We start from the raw sequence: 20448 nt of genomic DNA on the forward strand, positions 1-20448 counted from the left end.
GCCCCCAAATGTCTACAAGGGTTCTTATTCTAGAACGTGTGCACTGTTTTGACGTTTCATTTCATAGCTGGGGTGATGGGTGGGTCACCTTCCTTTCAAAGTGCACCGTGGAGGTTGAGATGTTAGAAAATTTCGAGCCTACGTGTTTAATTCATGGGTTAACCACGGGTCGTGAACAAAACAGGAACCTTCGTGGATCGTCCCTAGGAAAAAGCACAGAACGAAATGGCTACTCGTGTTTTGTCTATTCGACATTATTCAAAAGGATCTCTACTCTCTTTTTGGTTCGAAGTATGTCTCTACCTGTTGTCTTAGGTGTCTAAAGAAATTAGCTTTTCAGGAAAGGAGTTGTCTTAGGATTTTAAAGAAATTAGCTTTTCAGGAAAGAAATGTTACTTGAGAAACATGACGAGATAGGTTGAAAGAGGTTTCAAAGAGAAAAGAGATATGTCGTTCATTTTTATCATGTCTGAAGACATGATAAAAATGAACAAAAAGTATTTATAATATATATTATATAATATATATATTATATAATATATATATTTTTTAATTTTTTAAAAAATTTTTTCAAATCTCTCAGAAAATATTTTCCAGCTCATCTCAAAATGACCCTCCTACTCAGTTTCGAAAAAAAAGACTGTGTCTTACTACTCTCTATTTTTTTTCAAATTTCTAAGAAAAAAAAACACTTTACAGCAACATCTCTCACCATGAGCCTACTTCATCCTTTCCGAAAAAAACGACACGTTGCTATTGTCTTCATAGGTGTTTCTCTGAGATCCTTTAAAAATGGTTTCAGAATCCACTCGACAGGATTTGTCAAAGTATTCCGAGCTTCACTTCAGAGGGCTTGCTAAACATACCTGATTTCCGGGAAAAGAGTTCCACGAGTCGTTGGAGGAGATATCCAAAAAAATATAACGTGGTTGTGAGTCAAAATAAACGAACCCTTTTCACTTGAGCCATCACGAGATTTCAGCGACCACGAGAGGGTGGAGATGACTATCTCGTAAGAGAATAAATCTAACCGTCTCACCACACCTACACAAACACACATGTTTTTTAAAAGAATCATGCTTTTAGAAACTCATTTCAACTTTGAATAGGAAAATCGTGTTTTTAAGAGAGGGTCTCATCTAAAACGTAGAGTAAAACATATGAATCATGCCGGGTATAGGTAGCCCTAAAATTAGGCATTGAAATTTTTTAATAGATTCATGATCAACAGAAAATGATACAACGTCTTACTTGCAACTACTTAAAAGAATCCTTTGAACCCATACTTGAAAAAGAAATGAAGAAACATCCAGCTAGCTCTTCTAAAGTTCAGAAAGGTTAAGAGATTCTCAAAGAATTCTTCTTAAGAACATCATGGATTCCCGATTAGGGTAGAGAGGGAGACGTGTTGCCTTTTCAACAGCCCACAGTGTTCTGAACAGAAACGTGGAATACTTTAATAGAAAAGAGAAGAGTTGAAAGTGAAAGTCGAAAAACGAAATGAGATCGGCTGGGAAAATATTTTCAGAGCTCAGAAAAAAATTTTGAGATGTAATAAAAAAAAAAAAAAAAAAAAAAAAAAAAAAAACTTTTTGTTAATTTTTATCATGTCTTCTAGACATGATAAAAATTAACTCATCCCCCTTTTATCTGGGAATGTTGTCTTACCGTTTCTAAAAATAGACCAGAACCCAATCTTTTCTTGGAATTCTATTCTTTAGAAAGGATGAGTCATGGTCTATTTTTTAAAAAGTGGGAGACAACATTCCCAGACAAAAAGAGAAGGGAGTTAATTTTTATCATGTCTAGAAGACACGATAAAAATTAACAAAGGGTTTTTTTTTTTTTACATCTCAGAATTTTTTTCTGAGCTCTGAGAAATTTTTCCTAGCCGATCCCATTTCGTTTTTCGACTTTCACTTTCAACTCTTCACTTTTCTATAAAAGCATTCCACGTTTCTGTTCAGAACAGTGCGGGCTGTTGATGAGGCAACATGTCTCTCTCTACCCAAATCTGGAACCCTAGTCACGAGAGAATATGAGACTAGAAAAATAGTTTAGCTTATTGATTTAAAAATTGTCCCATGCTAGAACTCAGAATTATAATCAGAGCGGGGCCTTCCAGTATCCAGTGCCAAGATTTTAGATTTGCCATGGTGACATGTTCCCAAATTCATAAATTCTTGAATTATAGTCCCCTTCTTTGACAAATGGCTAAGAAATTCTTAAAGAATATCATGAGATTGGGTAAAGAGAGAGACTGGAGAAGATATCCAAAACACATCTCGTGGAGATGACTATCTCGTAAGAAAGAAAGCTAACCGTCCCACCACACCTACACAAACACACGTTTTTTTTTAAAAGGATCATGCTTTTGGAAACTCATTTCAACTTTGAATAGGAAAATCATGTTTTTAAGAGAGGGTCGTATCTAAAACGTAGAGTAAAACATATGAATCATGCCGGGTATAGGTAGCCCTAAAATTAGGCATTGAAATTTTTTAATAGATTCATGATCAACAGAAAATAATACAACGTCTTACTTGCAACTATTTAAAAGAATCCTTTGAACCCATACTTGAAAAAGAAATGAAGAAATATCCAGCTAGCTCTTCTAAAGTTCAGAAAGGTTAAGAGATTCTCAAAGAATTCTTCTTAAGAACATCATGGATTCCCGATTAGGGTAGAGAGGGAGACGTGTTGCCTTTTCAACAGCCCACAGTGTTCTGAACAGAAACGTGGAATACTTTAATAGAAAAGAGAAGAGTTGAAAGTGAAAGTCGAAAAACGAAATGAGATCGGCTGGGAAAATATTTTCAGAGCTCAGAAAAAAATCTTGAGATGTAAAAAAAAAAAAAACACTTTTTGTTAATTTTTATCATGTCTTATAGACATGATAAAAATTAACTCACCCCCCCTTTTGTATGGGAATGTTGTCTCCCACTTTCGAAAAATAGACCATGACTCATCCAATCTTTTCTTGGAATTCTATTCTTTAGAAAGAATGAGTCATGGTCTATTTTTAGAATGTGGGAGACAACATTCCCAGACAAAAAGAGAAGCGAGTTAATTTTTATCATGTCTAGAAGACATGATAAAAATTAACAAAAAGATGTTTTTTTTTTTTTTTTTGTTTTTTTTTGTTAAACATCTTAGAAATTTTTTCTGAGCTCTGAGAAATTTTTCGTAGCCGATCCCATTTCGTTTTTCGACTTTCACTTTCAACTCTTCACTTTTCTATAAAAGCATTCCACGTTTCTGTTCAGAACAGTGCGGGCTGTTGATGAGGCAACATGTCTCTCTCTACCCAAATCTGGAACCCTAGTCACGAGAGAATATGAGACTAGAAAAATAGTTTAGCTTATTGATTTAAAAATTGTCCCATGCTAGAACTCAGAATTATAATCAGAGCGGGGCTTTCCAGTATCCACTTCCAAGATTTTAGATTTGCCATGGGTGACATGTTCCCAAATTCATAAATTCTTCAATTATAATCCCCTTCTTTGACAAATGGCTAAGAAATTCTTAAAGAATATCATGAGATTGGGTAAAGAGAGAGATGTGTTGCCTCTTCCACAGCCCACACGGATCTGAAGTGAAACGCGGAATGCTTTTATAGATAACTGGGGAATTGAAACAAATTCAAATCCCAATCGAAAGTAAAAGCCCAACAGAATTCCACAAGAATGAGTCATAGTCTATTTTTAGAAAGAGTGAGACAACATTCCCAGACAAAAAGAGAAGGGAGTTAATTTTTATCATGTCTAGAAGACATGATAAAAATTAACAAAAAGATTTTTTTTTTTTTTTTTAAATCTCAGAATTTTTTTCTGAGCTCTGAGAATTTTTTCCCAGTCGGCTTGATTCACAAATCCAGATATATTCAAATTATTTCTATAGAGGGTTCTCATCTATTTAAACCACTCGCGTTTCAGCTTTAAATCAGTCTGTACTGTGCACTGGAGCTGAATACACGCTTCTTCCTCCTGGAAAGAGGTTTTGTGAAGGTGTGTGGAGATATTGTTTTCAGCTGTCAGACATTTTTTTCCAACAGCCGACTCGATCGTTCAAATGACACCGTGGAAGTTGGAGAGAGGTCAAGTCGATTTGGAGGACGGTAAAGCATTTGAGGGCTATTTGCCTTAAGAAATGCCTTCGTGGAGGACTTTGGAAGGGAAACTGGCTCGTATTCACGTTACACATGGGGAAAAACCACGAAAAAAAACACCCATGCAGCCAGCTTGAAAGTCAGTCGTTCACGTTTTACAAGATATGAAATGGATTTTATAAAAACATATTGGGATCGTATTCAAAATTGGAACATTCTGTTGTTTTATCAGAATATGCCAGTATACGATTGAACAATTCTATTCAATCACATGATCTTGCCTTCTTGAAAGTCATTTGTTAACGTTTCACAAAATATATATCAGTATAAGATGGAACCATCGTGATCCGTTATCCTGACTGATGGAGTCACCTGTGGATCACAAGACCTTGCCTTTTTTGAAAAGGATTTGTTAAAGTTTCACAAAATATACAAAATATATATCAGTATACGATTGAAAAAAATCATGATCCATTATCCTGACTGATGGAGTCAGCTGTGGATCACAGGATCTTGCCTTGTTGAAAACAATTTGTTAAAGTTCCACAAAATATATAAGTATACAATGGAACTATCGTCATCCGTTAATTCTGACAAGTCTAGTCAGCTGTGGATCACGAAATCTTGCCTTCTTGAAAGTCATTTGTTAAAGAAGTTTCACAAAATATATCAGTATACAATGGAATAATCGTGATCCGTTAATCCTGACTAATTGAGTCAGCTCTGGATCACGAGATCATGCCTTCTTAAAAGTCATTTGTTAAACAAGTTTCACAAAATATATCAGTATACAATGGAACTATCGTGATCCGTTAATCCTGACTGATTGAGTCAGTTCTGGATCACGAGATCTTGCCTTCTTGAAAGTCATTTGTTAAAATTTCACAAAATATATCAGTATACGAGGGAACAGTCGTGATCCGATTATACTCACTGCTCTAGCCAGCTGTGGATCACGAGATCTTGCCTTATTGATAAGGATTTGTTAAAGAAGTTTCACAAAATATATCAGTATACGATTGATAAAATCGTGATCCGTTTTTTCCTGACTAATGGAGTCAGCTGTGGATCACGAGATCTTGGCTTCTTGAAAGAAATTTGTTAAAGTTTCACAAAATATATCAGTATATGATGGAACAATCGTGATCCAATTACACTGACGGTTCTAGCCAGTTGTGGATCACGAGATCTTGGCTTCTTGAAAGGAATTTGTTAAAGTTTCACAAAATATATCAGTATATGATGGAACAATCGTGATCCGATTACACTGACGTATCTAGCCAGCTGTGGATCACGAGATCTTGGCTTCTTGAAAGTGATTTGTTAAAGTTTCACAAAATATATCAGTATATGATGGAACAATCGTGATCCGATTACACTGACGGGTCTAGCCAGCTGTGGATCACGAGATCTTGGCTTCTTGAAAGGAATTTGTTAAAGTTTCACAAAATATATCAGTATATGAAATAATAGCATGTTTTCTATAAAAACAGCTATTGAGTAAAACATTTCTAGCCTTGAAAAACAAAAACAGTAGCAGGGGGGAAAATATTACCCTACCTCAAAGCATTGAAAGGAAATAAGAATACATTTCAATAAAATGGGTGACTCAATAAATATTTGTAGTCTATGAAATACAAAAGAGTAAGAAAAAAATGTTCACATACCTTCACAGAAGCTCTTCCCAGGAGAGTGAGAAGCGTGTATCCAGGTTGAGTGCACAGCACAGACTGATCTGAAACTGAAACGCGAGTGGTTTAAATACATTAACGAGTTGCTTCTAGAAACCGACTGGGAAAAATTCTCAGAGCTCTGGAAAATTTTTCACACATAAAAAAAAAAAAAAAAAAAAAAAAAAAAAAAAAAAAAAAAAAAAAAAACTTTCTTTTTTTTTTCTTAATTTGATGTCTTCACTTTTTTTATTTCTACAAGGTCAAAAGAATGAAGACATCAAATTAAGAAAGAAAAAGGAAGTATTTTTTTTTTAAATCTTTTTTCAGCTTTGAAAATTTTCTTCCCAGTCGTTAACATTTCGTTTTTGGACTTTCAGTTTCAATTCTTGGACCCATGATGTTCTTTTCTTGATGTTCTTGTAATATATTCCTATACAAATTCACTCCTTTTCCCCAAAAAAGATATCTTTTTTTTTTATTTTTTTTACCTTCCAATTTGTATAGCTATATACTGAAAACAGGCATTAAAGTCAGTTTGTAGTATATTCCTATACAAATTCACTTAATTTCCCAGCAAAAAGATGACTTTTTTTTTTTATTTTTTTTTACCTTCCAATTTCTATAGCTATATGCTGAAAACAGGCTTTAAAGTCCGTTTGTAGTATATTCCTATACAAATTCACTGCCTTCCCCCCGAAAAAAAAAAGATGTCTTTTTTTTATTTTTTTTACCTTCCAATTTGTATAGCTATATGCTGAAAACAGGCTTTAAAGTCCGTTTGTAGTATATTCCTATACAAATTCACTGCCTTCCCCCCGAAAAAAAAAAGATGTCTTTTTTTTATTTTTTTTACCTTCCAATTTGTATAGCTATATGCTGAAAACAGGCTTTAAAGTCCGTTTGTAGTATATTCCTATACAAATTCACTGCCTTCCCCCCCGAAAAAAAAGATGTCTTTTTTTTATTTTTTTTTACCTTCCAATTTGTATAGCTATATACTGAAAACAGGCCTTAAATTCGGTTTGTAGTATATTCCTATACAAATTTACTCCCTTTTCCCCAAAAAGATGTCTTTTTTTTAAATTTTACCTTCAAATTTGTATAGCTACATACTGAGAACAGGCGTTCAAGTCCGTTTGTAGTATATTGGTACACATGGTCTATTTTTAGAAACAGTGAGACAACATTCCCACACAAAAGGGGGGTAGGGTTAATTTTTATCATGTCTAGAAGACATGATAAAAATTAACAAAAAAGTTTTTTTTTTTTTTTTTTCATCTCAAATTTTTTTTTTCTGAGGTTTGAAAATTTTTTCCCAGCCGGCAACCAAGTGAAAATTCTCCAGCCAAGACGATTGGCCTTTTACTTTCACTTTCAACACTTTTCTATAAAAGTATTCTACGTTTTCTGTTCAGAACTGTGCGGGCTGTCCAAGGTGCAGCATGCTTTTTCTCTCTCTACCTCATCTGGACCCAGGACCACTCTTCTAGAAAGAGCTTCTGTGAACACAAGCTTTTTTCCAATTTTTGACGTCTCACAGAATAGAAATCATTCCTCCGTTTAGGGGAAAATCTTTCCCATTTGAAAAGCAAGGACCCCTCGTTTGGATTTCATCAGCAACCGTTTATTAGGGTCTAGCGAAATTGGATGATCCATCCATGGATTAGAATTTCCCATCCGTGGTTTTTATGCATCAAGATTTCAACATAGTTTAAGAAAAATCCTTCAATCCTATTTGAAAGGAGATGACATGATATTGAAAGACATTTTCCCATGACGGACATTGAAAGACATTTTCCCATGACGAAATCTCTCTATCCCACATCTTCTTCTAAAGTGAAGTTAAAGAGATTTTTCATACCGGGTTTTCAATTTTCACCTCAAATCATACCGTTGACGACGTGTGACACACAAACCGTGACATAAATTTCAGTTTCCATGACAGCTAAGAGTCTTGAGGTTTAAACAAATGTATGAAAGAATTTATTTTTGATCCGTTTCAGCGATTGAGTGGGCTGGGATAAAAAAGGCTCTTTCCATGACAGCTAACACGCTTGAGCTTTAAACATGTATGAAAGAATTTATTTTTAATCCATTTCAGCGATTGAGTCTGCTGGGAAACAATTTCTTAGAGCTCAGGGGAAAAAAGGCTCTTTCCATGACAGCTAACACGCTTAAGCTTTAAAAATGTATGAAAGAATTTATTTTTAATCCATTTCAGCGATTGAGTCTGCTGGGAAATATTTTCTTAGAGCTCAGAGGAAAAAAGGCTCTTTCCATGACAGCTAACACGCTTAAGCTTTAAAAATGTATGAAAGAATTTATTTTTAATCCATTTCAGCGATTGAGTCTGCTGGGAAACATTTTCTTAGAGCTCAGGAAAAAAAAAGGCTCTTTCCATGACAGCTAACACTCTTGAGGTTTAAAAATGTATGAAAGAATTTATTTTTAATCCATTTCAGCGATTGAGTGGGCTGTTTTTTTCCTGGTTGTGGGATGGAGTAGAGTTGCTGCGTCTTGAACTACCCACACTGATCTGAACAGAAACATGAAATGTTCTTATAAATATAAGAAATGAATTGAAAGTGAAAGTAAAAATGAAATTGTATTGGCTGGAAATATTTCTTGGCTGTTGAATGGGAAAAATATTTCCAGAACTAAAAAAAAAAAAAAAAAAAAAAAAAAAAAACCTCTTCCTTTTTTTCTATTAATTTGATGTCTTCACTTTGTTTACTTTGGAATGAAGAAACCCAAAGACCATGACTCATCCTTTCTAAAACATATAATTCCTAGAATGAGTCATGGTCTATTTTTAGAAACAGTGAGACTACATTCCCACACAAAAAGGGGGTAGGGTTAATTTTTTTTGTTTTGTTTTGTTTTTTTTTAACATCTCAGAATTTTTTTTCTGAGCTCTGAAAATTTTTTCCCAGTCGGCAACCAAGTGAAAAATTTGCAATCGGCTTTTACTTTCACTTTCAACTCTTTTCTATAAAAGCATTCCACGTTTTCTGTTCAGAAGCGTGCGGGCTCTCCATAGTGCAACATGCTTTTTCTCTCTCTACCTCATCTGCAGCTAGGATGTTTTTCCTTCTTCAAGAAGTGGAATTTTTTGGGAATACCTTACAATTTCACGAGCTAGCTGTTTCTTATATTTCGAGGAGATTTCAATGAAATTGTTTATAGATGTCACCTATTGCAGATGGGGAAAAAGTCTATACTGGATCGCTGGAGACATCTCATCCAGATAGGTCACGTTATATTTTTTCCCACACCTAAATAAATTGGACATGAGCCATCCTTTTGTTTTCTCATCCAACAAAGATAGACACTGCAGACCGTTTTGGGTTTTCACTCTTCGCGAACCGAGACGAGCCGCAGCGACACTTTGCGTTTTCTATGAGCGCAATAATGGATCACGTGAGCAACCATTTTGTTTCCCATCTCACCCAGATAGGTCATGTTGTATTTTGTTTCATACACCTAGCCAATTTTGGACATGAGCCATCCTTTTGTTTTTTTTTTCTATCGAACCAAGATGGACTCTGGAGACAATTTTGTTTCTCAACGGAAAAGTAAATTTTCTGAATGGGTGCCGGTGTTCGAATACTTTTGTGACCGACTGTACATTCCTTATTAAAAGTAATGGGTCCTTATTAAATGCAACCATTCATGCTTTTAGAGGATTTTACATGTGGTGGTCTTAAAAAGATGATGTTCACTACCAATGTTTGTTTATGTTCCCAAAAATAGAGATATCTTAAAAGGTGACCTCTTAGAGATGTCGTAAATAGGTGATTTGCTATAATTATTTTCCGATAGATAATGGAATTAATGTAATTTAATGTTAATAACTCGAGGAAGCAAGTTTAAATACGGTGCAACAAAAATACAGAAGTATTTTAAATGACGAAAATATTCATATTTTGTCAATGTCAAATTTAAAAAAAGAATTAGTTTTGGGCAAATTATGAAATCTAACTTTTAATGTCGTCTTCTGGTTTCTATATTTATATTTGGAAAACCTTCATACTCGTTATGAAAAAGAAAAATACAAGAAGTTTGAGTCCTGTAGGACAAAGATTGACCAGGAAATTTAGTTTCAAAATTTGCAATGTTTGATGCCATTTGTAACTTGTCTTTGGGTATCGCTTAATTGAGTTAGAATAATTCGAGGAAATAAGTTTAAATGAAGTGCAGAAAAAATAAGCATAATTTAAATAGTCGTAGAAGGAAGTCATGCGGAATCCATATCAAATTTTCACTTTTTCATAAAGACCATAAAACTTTCCCAAATACAGAAAGTATTTGTATTTGGGAAAGTATTGGTTCGATCTCATTTATTTTCATTGGTTCTCATCTATTTGGGATTTGTATTGAGTTCGATCTCAGGCAAACGGGTTGGCTTCATAAGCGTTTCGTGGTTTTTTTCCCCGTACCAGCTTACAAGCCAGCTTACCACGTACCATACGAGCCAGCTTTCCTAAGAAAGTGCTCTACGAAGGCATTTTTCCTTTTAGGCACATAGCCCCAGTATGTTTTGTCATAATCAACTAAACCAAATCATTTAAGAAATATATCAGTTGATCACTGCTCAGTATACATCTGTTGTTTCCTTATAAAAACACTTTGTAAAGACGTTTCCACTATTTTGCTAATAATTCTGGAAGGCTCATAGAGTCCGAAATTATGTTACACTAACATCCGAAATTATGTTACACTAGCTAACAGAGAACTTAAGTCTGCTTAATACAACAAAAATCTGCTTGACTTGCTTTCGTGTCTTTGGGAAACGTAAGTATATGCAGAAATAAATATTAAAATCTATCACGTATATTTGTAAGGATGTAAAGCATACTGTTTTGATTCACGATAATGATAAATATGCATTATGTTACGACAGTTTTAAAAGATCACAAATAACTATACATATGCTAGACTTCTAACAAAATTTCTGTTACAATATGAACATGCATTTATTATTATATGAGTCGTAAAACGGCCCACCAGAGGCCGAGCGGTAAAGTCGCTGAACACTGTTAGTTCGGTCTGAGGTTCGAATCCCGCGAACGGTCCTACTACATGGGTGTTTTCGTGGTTTTCCCCATGTGTAACGTGTATACGAGCCAGTTTCCCTTAGAAAGTCCTCCACGAAGGCATCCCCCCTTAGGCAGATAGCCATAGTGTGCCTTGCCGTAATTAAGTGCACCCATACACACATGAGTCGTAAAATTCAGTGTTCGTCATTTTTAGATTCTAGGTATATGACAAATTTTTTTTTAAATTTTCGTTTTGTTTTTAAAAAATAATTCACTTTATAGCTTTTCTTCAATTTATTATAAATGAATAGGAGTTTAAATTTTGATTTATATATAATATGATATAAATTCATCATTCATTAATAATATTTTATGTATAACAAAAAAATTATCATTAATGTTCCAAATTTTAATTTTTTTAATGATTTGTCTTACATTTGTTGTATATTTGTTGAATGCATAGCTAAATATTTCAATTATACACAATAAAGGTTATGCAGAAAACAATTCAGCTGGCATGATAGCTAATTGCGAAAGAAAAATTAGAGTCTTATTGCTCTTAACTCTTAGTACAAGCAGCCATTTTTAAATTGACGTTAAAATAAATTTATTCTATGGTCTATTAGAAAATATTTATACTGAATCATTTATTGACGACTTCTAAGAGGTCGCTTTCTGAAAGAAACCTGTATTTTTGAGAGCATAAACATACGTTGATATTGAACATCACTTTTTTAAGATGCCAGAGCAAATGCACAGAGCTCCAAAAATCCTCTAAAAGCATAGACGGTCACGTTTTAAAAGGCTGACTACTTTTAATAAAGCTTGTATATTAATGTTCATTATACATTTCTCACATTTTTACTTTCTTTCAAAACAACGATGCTGTGGTTCAATTGCTTTAGAACTATGTGAAACTAATAAAATGGGCCCTATGTTATAAAAACCTAATTATATTCAGATACACACCTTTTGAACATGTTTGAAATCTATTATTCTAATCAGAATACTTTGTCTACAGAAAACATTGAATCAATATTAGAAATCAAAAGCTAAGTGAGATTAAAGTAGGAAGAGTCACATCGTCTAACCCATTTTAATTCAAGTAAACATGTGCTTACTTTATCGTGAACACCCGTTTTTTAAACAGCGAATGAAAAGAAAAAAAGAGCCCACCAGAGCTCGAGCGGTAAAGTCGCTGAGCACTAATAGTTCGGTCCGGGGTTCAATTCCCGGCTAACGGCTAGCTGCACGGGCGTTTTCATTGTTATTCCCGTGTGTAACTTGCATATGAGTCAGTTCCCTTTAAAAATTCCTACACGAAGGCTTCCCTCCCCGTAGGCAATAGCCGTAGTGTGCTTTGCTGTAACCGAATAAACCGAATAAACCGAAACCGAAAAAAAAAAAAAAAAAAAAAAAAAAAAAAAGGAATTGGTGATGGAAGGCAGCTACGAAACGTCGTTTTAGAAGAATGGGCTACATAACCAAATTTCTATCTATACTCTGGTAAACAGTATATTAATTGCTCATCAAAAGCCTAAATTTAGCTTATGCTCGGCTTAGTTCTTAAATTGCAATTTTAGCCACAGCCCCCAAACAAGACGATGTTTGGTATTTTATTTCATTACTTAGTTATTCATTAATTAAATTTTCATTTGTCTTTAAATTTTTATTGAATTATAATAATAATTTAATATTCTAGTTGCTAATTATTTTATTATTGTAATACTTATTTTATTTATTTTTATTTATTTATTTATTTATTCATCTTTCCTGATTGCCTTCCATAGAGCTCCAGCACTTCTAATTTTAAAAATTAAGCCCTGACTACAACCAATGATTGCGAAAATAAAAGTCAAGTAACTTATTTAGTAATAATTAAATAAAATAAAAGCCAAAGCTTTTATTTTCGCCTTACTTGGCTTTTATTATATATATATATATATATATATATATATATATATATATATCAAGCAAAGTATGTGTGTGTGTGTAATTTACATTTAATTATAATTTATTTGATATATATATACATATTTACGTTTGGTAGTATTACCGATTGCAATAAAAAGGGAGGTGCACATCTAGATGTTATCACGGACCCATATACAAAATTTCAACGTTCTATAACTAACCGTTTTTGAGTTATGCAAAATGCATATATACTTACTTACACATCACGAAAAAAATCTCTTTCAAGTATCAACTTAAAGTCAGAATCATTAGTCATAAGTATCAGCTTAGAGTAAATGGGATTACATTTAACAATAAGTTTTTTTGAAAAAAAAAAAAAAAAGAGAGAGAGAGTCTTTCATTGTGTTCGTACGTACAGGCGTCAGCCCAAAAAATAATTGACATGGATTCTGTAATCGTCAAAAACGGATATTTCCGTTAAAATATGATACCCAAACGTTTTCTCGATTACAATAATTACTACCATTTTATTTGATACAAGGAAGTAAAGAACCTATATTAACCTACATATTCTTATATAAACAATACCTAAGTGCAGTATATAAATATTTCAAATCAATAAAATCAGACTATGGCACGAAAAAAAAAAAAAGATGAATTATCTAAATTTTCAAATTACAAACATAAATAGCAATAGTAAAAAGCAAATACAAAATAACGCTTCACGCTATCAAAATTGCTCATTTTCTTAAATATCAACAACTAAATAGTATTTCAACTAAAACACATAATGTAAACAAGAGTTTGCCCGATGCCCAAAAAAATTCAAAATTATCTATGAAAAATATGAGCGCATCGTGATGCAACCGTATCATTCGTATTCGAACAGCAACCGCATCATTCGTATTCGAACAGCAACCGCATCATTCGTATTCGCATAGAAACCGCATCATTCGTACTCGAACAAACCGCATCGTACGACAGATGCGAGTAACGAAATGAATTTGTGAGTACCGAATCGGTACTTCGAGTCAACCGATGTACCCGTTACTCAGTAACGAATACATGCGGTTTGCTCCAGCTCTAGTCACGGGTAACTTTTAATATGGCGATGGCTCCCACTGTGAAGTCGAGGATGTTGGAAATAGAGGCCGATTTAATTGAAGAAGTTAAGAAAAAACCATATTTATGGGACATAAAGCACCCATATTACACAAAAAAAACCCTAAAAAAAGTCGGCTATGAAGAAATAGCAGAAAATATGAAAGAAAGATGGCCGGAATATGCAGGAAAATTTCAGTACGGTAAGTCAAAAATTTATATATCTATATATCTATATATTGCTGTTTTGTTGTAATATAACTGCCTGAGTCATTTTAAAAATTTTTATATATTCATTAAATATGTAATTGTGAAAATTTCAGAGTTGATAGTATTTTACGACGTTCTTGCAGTTCGCATTTCTTTACAAATTGTTCGTTCGTTGTTTACAAAAGTTCTCCAAATTTGTCGTATTTCGTGCTGATCGTGTATTATCGCTGTTATATAATAGAATTTTATTTCTTAAATTTAAGTTGAATAATTTGGCAGTTTTAAAATCCGTTTGTACATGCGCGGCTTTTCCCCTAATTACTTATGTTTTAAATTGTTACTTGCATAATCAGTGACACATTTTAAACAGCATAAAATCCGTTTGTATATGTGCGGCTTTTCCCCTAATTACTTATGTTTTAAATTGTTACTTGCATAATCAGTGACACATTTTAAACAGCATAAAATCCGTTTGTATATGTGCGGCTTTTCCCCTAATTACTTATGTTTTAAATTGTTACTTGCATAATCAGTGACACATTTTAAACAGCATAAAAAAGAAAAGCATAGTTTGTAATAATGAGAATAATTAATTTTTTCTTTTATTTTTATGTTATTAATGAAATACTTTTGGGATTATAAATACATTAGAAACTATACTTTTATTGTTAATGCTACATGTTGAAACATTGGAAATTTTTTTTATTATTATTATGCATGATGAAAAACATTTGTATATACATTCATTAATATACATCTTAGTCATTACATTAATACTAATAAATATATATCAACAACTTCTAAACCATTGCATCTCTCTATCTGTATGTAAATATATGACTTATCGGTAAAAGTATAGTTTAGGGTACCCCTTGGCGATTTTTGGTGGTACATGGATACCGATTTTGTGAAATTCTTTGACTTGTTATTTTGGCTTGCGCAAGACAAACTCGTTATCCATGTACACATCGACTTATTTTCACTTGAAAAAAATCCCCAAATTGCACAAAAATGGCATTGAGCACTCCTTTGACTTTATCCATGAACACGTCGACCTATTTTCACTTGAAAAAAAAAAAAATACCTGAATTGCACAAAAATGGCATTGTGACCTCTTTTAACTTTGTCCATGTACACGTCGACCTATTTTCACTTTAAAAAAAATCCCAGAATTGCACAAACTTGCATTGCGCACTCCCTTTACTTTGTCCATGTACACATCGATATATTTTCACTTAAAAAGTCAAAGGAGCACCATACAATATAGCCAAATAAAAAATACATAATCTCAATAAAGTACATTTTAAACCAAACAATAAAATAACATAAAAAAAGGAAAAACATGTTATACATTTAAGCACTACCAAAAGCAAATATTCACTTACCGTGATTTTCGAGTTCACTTTGTACACTCAGAGCCTCGTAAAAGTCAAAATATCTATAATATTCAAATGACTTTTTTTCAAACCAGGTACTCTTTCTGATTGAACGCTTCACATAGTGACCATCTGAACCTTTCTTCCTACAAACCCATTCAAATCCATCTAAACGGTTTTTACATTCGACTAGAGGCATATCCTTCCTACATTACAGGACACTTATAATGGCTACTAAGTAAACCGTCATTTACACACCAGTCAATTAAAGCTCTTTTTCCCTTTCGCTCCAAATCGTACAGAAACTTCAAATTAATCTTACTACATTCGGCCATTGTACCGTCTAAAGAATCAAACCAACACACACCACAAAAATGCTTACAAAACATCCCATGATTCAAAATTTCCCAGAATCGTACACCCGATCACGTTTCCATAACATTCAACTACTCAGGCTAGCATAAATGAAACAACAACTTCGCCATAATACAAAGGGTACCTTAAAGTCTACTCTACCCGACTTATTAGATGTGTATATATATGTATGAATATAAAAATGAACATTGCCAAAAAGTTATTTGAAGTTACTTCTAATTCATATAACGATCATGTAATTGGCAGCAACTGTAATCATCAGTTCTTTGCAAATTATTATGGATATGTAATAATCAGTTGAAAAATAATTGATGAGCATTTGAGTACTAAAGAGTGTACACATTTTGTTTGTGGGTAAATTCATAATTATATTATATGTATGATCTATATAATATAAACATGACTAATGAATAATAAGAAATGTTACTTAAAACAAACAGTGCACAACTGATTATCACCTTCCTGTGTGTTTACATAATGGACTGTACTTGCCAATTATGTTCACGGGCCTACCAGTGGCCGAAGTGTCGTTGAACACTGGTAGTTTTGCCTGAACAGGCTGGCTACATGGGCGTTTTCTTGGTTTTTCCCATTTGTTGCTGGTATACGAGCCAGTTTTAAAAAAATCTTCTACAAAGGGATCCCTCCTGTTTGGCAGATATCCCTCAAGGCTTTGCCATAATCACATAAAACAAACTCATGATGTGCACCTCCTAATTTCTAGAGTTGGTATAATTAATGTGTTTTAGGTATATTACCGAGTGTTCTATGGGACAGTAAACAACTCGCACATGTTTGATTGCTTTATTTAATCTTAATTTTGCTGAATAGTATCTGCTGGCTGTGAGGATGTAAATATCAACCATATAGAATTTTATCATAGGTCTGTTTTTTTTTTTTTTTTTTTTTTGTCTGTTTGTTTGTTTGTATTTATGGACAGAACAGTAATTATGAGCCATAAAGTTAATCAAGAAAATGCTTTCACCAGGTCACAAATTTTCCGGTGAGCCATCGAATTTTCATTGGAATGCAGATGTCAGAAAATACACATAAGTAATGTCTGATAAATAGACTTATCCAGCACACATTTTAAACTGGTCTTAGTGTATGCAGAATTTGGCTATTACTGATGTATTTGATTGCTATAACCAGAAGTGTGTTTATCTGTTACTTAAACATTATTCTTTTCATAAAGTAAGTAATGCATAAAGTAGTAAGGAATACTGATGTTGAGAGTTTATAAGATCTTTCTCTCCTTTGGCTACATAAACTCTTACTAGATCCTATTAAGAAACCTGATGACTTCTCGCACAGGCGTGAAATAATACCAGCACAGAAGAAGGGCGAAAATAACCCTTTATTATCTTCAGCTATAAAAAAGGGCATGTACTTCATGCTTTGCAATAAGACCGACAACTAGCGGTGGAACTTCAGAATCGTTATACAATCAATTCAAGTGCTGGACTAAAAGTAGTGCTGGACCAGCACCTTAAGACTAACTAGGTTGACTTGACAACCTACCTGACGTTATAATTATTTAAATGGCAAAAAAAGCGTAACAGCAAGGACAGAATCGTAAAATGCACTGCCTAGCGACAACACACTCTGAATAAACTCAGAGTCACCCGTTGAAATACTCGTTTCACTTAACTTTATATTAGCATCCTGGTGATGAAATGCGAAGGGAAGTTGATGAGTTCAGGAAAGATAACAAAAATTTGAATAATTTGTTAATTGAACTAAGGGAAACCCTACAATTTAGTTTACTAAAATTAATTGCATAATTCTATCTGAATTCTGTTTTATTTACATAATATGTACACAACTCATGAACAACCTTGATAACCATCTCTTAATTTCTTTGTATGATGTATCAAATTCAAAAAGACAAGAAAACTGAGCATTTGTTTTACTTGCAGATTGACTTCTCAAGTTAAAAGTAAAAACTGAAGTCTTCCAAAGCTTATCTGTTTTGAATTTTAGTTAAGAAATGTATGTATGTTTATGTATACTTATTGTGTACCATAAATTTATAGACTTGATGCTTGCAAAATTTAAAAATCTGAGAAGCCAGTATAGGAGGGAGCGGAAAAGAATGCTCACGTTTAAAAGTGGCAGTGGAGGACAGGGTTTCGTTCCGAAATGGGAGCATTTCCAACGCCTGTCCTTCTTGGATGATGGCACGATGGCAGAAGACAGTTGCTCCAATTTGGATAATTCTTTCTCCTCAAATATCATACATGATGAAGTAAAAGAGGTAAGTGTTTAATATTGTTGCATGCATAGGGGTTCATAATAAATTGAATGCACAAGTCCGATGAAAAGTGAATGAAATTTATTCTTACCACAAATAAAAACAAAATGCTTAGATTTCTTTAGACATATTTGTACAATATCTCTATATCTCACAGTAGTTATCTTTTAAAATACGAAAACGTTCAACAGAACTTAATTTAAAACAGAGAAAGCTTTCGACGTTGCTTAACACTTTAATTAGCATTTCCAAACTTCTGACTTAAATATGAATTCTAAATTATTAATTATTCACTTTAAAAACTTTATTATAAAAAGCAAATTGCTTTAGATATCTTTTAGGTTATTTCATCATACCATTTGCAATTTGCAAACTGTTCCACAAGGGGTAGAGCCTTGTTGCTCAGGTATGCTGGTGTACCAAACACCGTTCCACGGAAGAACAGAGAAAGCTAATCCGATTTCCCCATGAATTTGCTACAATAAACAACAACAGTTATCCAAACAACAACTTAATTTAGATGTTTTCCTTCAGATTTTATGAGCTTTTTAAATGAAGCACGAGAATATTCAGGTATTTTCTCGATTTTTCTGGAAAGCAAAAGATAAATTTTGAGATATCTATTAAATGAAGTGCTCATGTATTTTTAATTTTTCGACATAGCTTTCTCTTAAAATAAGTCTCGTCCTGCATTGCACGGGGATATAAAACAATTTTAATTAATTCTACTAAAATAGCTAAATGAATACAAAAACCGTAACAATATATTATCATTAATTTATAGCACTGGATTTTTAAATATAATTTTAAGTAAATAAAGTAATTGAAATAATTTTGGTAATTTAAATATTCTTATATGCAATGATTGTATAGGTTCAAAAGTAAAATTACAGCATTTTTGTTAATATCTAGAATTATTGTTGTATGTTGTAACCACAGTGGCAGATCATGGACTACAATAATCTTGTTTTTGCACTGTATGTGATGTAAACACACAGTTAATGTTATTCTGATTGAGATAATTTACTTTTTTGTTGTATGACACAGATTGATGTTGATGACACAGATTTTGAGGGTGCACCGGTAGCTTTGACTGCATAAAGCAGATTCCACGTTTGCATTTCTGTCTTTTCAAACGCACAAAATTCAACTCTCGCAAATTACCTGCAGTAAGACTTATAACTAACTTAATAAATTCAGTAATGCCTTGATCCAGAGGTTGAAGAGGACTAACTTCCTATGATTATACACATCACTTGCCGGCACCAAAATTTTTTCATGTTAACTGTATGTTCGCTTTAAGCGAGTTTGTGTTATGACGGTTTACTGTATTCGCATTATCATTTTCTATTTAGTTATAATATGTTTATATTCCTATACATGATTGCAACAAAATATGGCCTTTTATTTCTGATTAAAGAGAGACTGTTATTATTTTTGGCTAAGGCCCTCGTAAAGCATTGCAATGATAGTGTCTAGTTAACCAAGGGCTATACATTTTGTTGCTACAGCGAGATTCTGCATCAAGGTTCAGACTTAAATTGTTTTAGTAGTTTATTTATGTGAATGTATTGCTAGATTTTTAAAAACAGATGGACACTAATATTTAATATTCTTTTCAGGAGGAAGAATGTACAGAGCAGCCCTCTCCTGCCATTAGCCAAAATTTCATTTTTAGCGAGTCACTTCTAGATGTGAGTGAGCCCTCTCCTTCTCCTTCAACAAGCACCAAGCCAGCTGAAAGGAAGAAGGGCAAAAGGGAGGACAGTGACATACAGGACTTCCTATCCACTGCTTCTGCTGCACTTTTAAAAGTGCAGGAAACAGAAAATAACACAGAAGTTCTGTTTGGCAAGTATGTCGCTTCCTCCCTTTTAGATATTTCCAATTTGTGGAAAAGAGAACTACTGAAAATGAAAATACAAAAATTGATTTTTAAAGCAAAATTTTCGTAGCCGACTTTTTTTTTTTTGTGTAATTTAAAATATGGTTTTTTTTTTCTTTATAAAATAAAATTGGCTTCTATTTCTGTTTTATGCTATTCTGTAAATTTATTTTGCGCATAATAATTATGTAAATATTTATTTAAACATGATTATAATACACATTACATTAAGAGAAAAATGTGCGTCCAATGAGAAATTTTATTGCATTTCATGTTTTTATGTTAGGAATATAAAATATTCATAGTCACTAATAATATTTGATAAGCATTTCGATTAGATAAATTCAATAAACAGCAAAAACTGAAATATTGTTCAGTCTCACTTTCTGTTAGCATTAATTATATATTTTTACGTGTATTGTTATTTACTGCATAAGAAATGACTTAGCAAATGACCATTCAGAGTTATTTATTTTACTAAGTTACATTTTTGGCATGAGTATAATGTAAGCA

At 33.1% G+C, this 20448-nt stretch overlaps 1 protein-coding gene across 1 annotated transcript; it reads left to right on the forward strand.

Moving 5' to 3' along the window:
* The first annotated feature begins 13791 nt into the window (after positions 1-13791).
* On the forward strand, positions 13792-20084 carry LOC118205825 (uncharacterized). Its single transcript, XM_035378110.2, has 3 exons — positions 13792-14038; positions 17833-18053; positions 19673-20084. Exons 1-3 carry the CDS (start codon positions 13840-13842, stop codon positions 20003-20005), a joined length of 753 nt encoding a protein of 250 aa, XP_035234001.1. The 5' UTR covers positions 13792-13839; the 3' UTR covers positions 20006-20084.
* The last annotated feature ends 364 nt before the right edge of the window (positions 20085-20448 follow it).

Source organism: Stegodyphus dumicola, chromosome 3 (assembly GCF_044657685.1).
Source record: "Stegodyphus dumicola isolate Sdum_Otavi_A_Nest chromosome 3, ASM4465768v1".
In the NCBI taxonomy this organism is placed as follows: Eukaryota; Metazoa; Arthropoda; class Arachnida; order Araneae; family Eresidae; genus Stegodyphus; species Stegodyphus dumicola.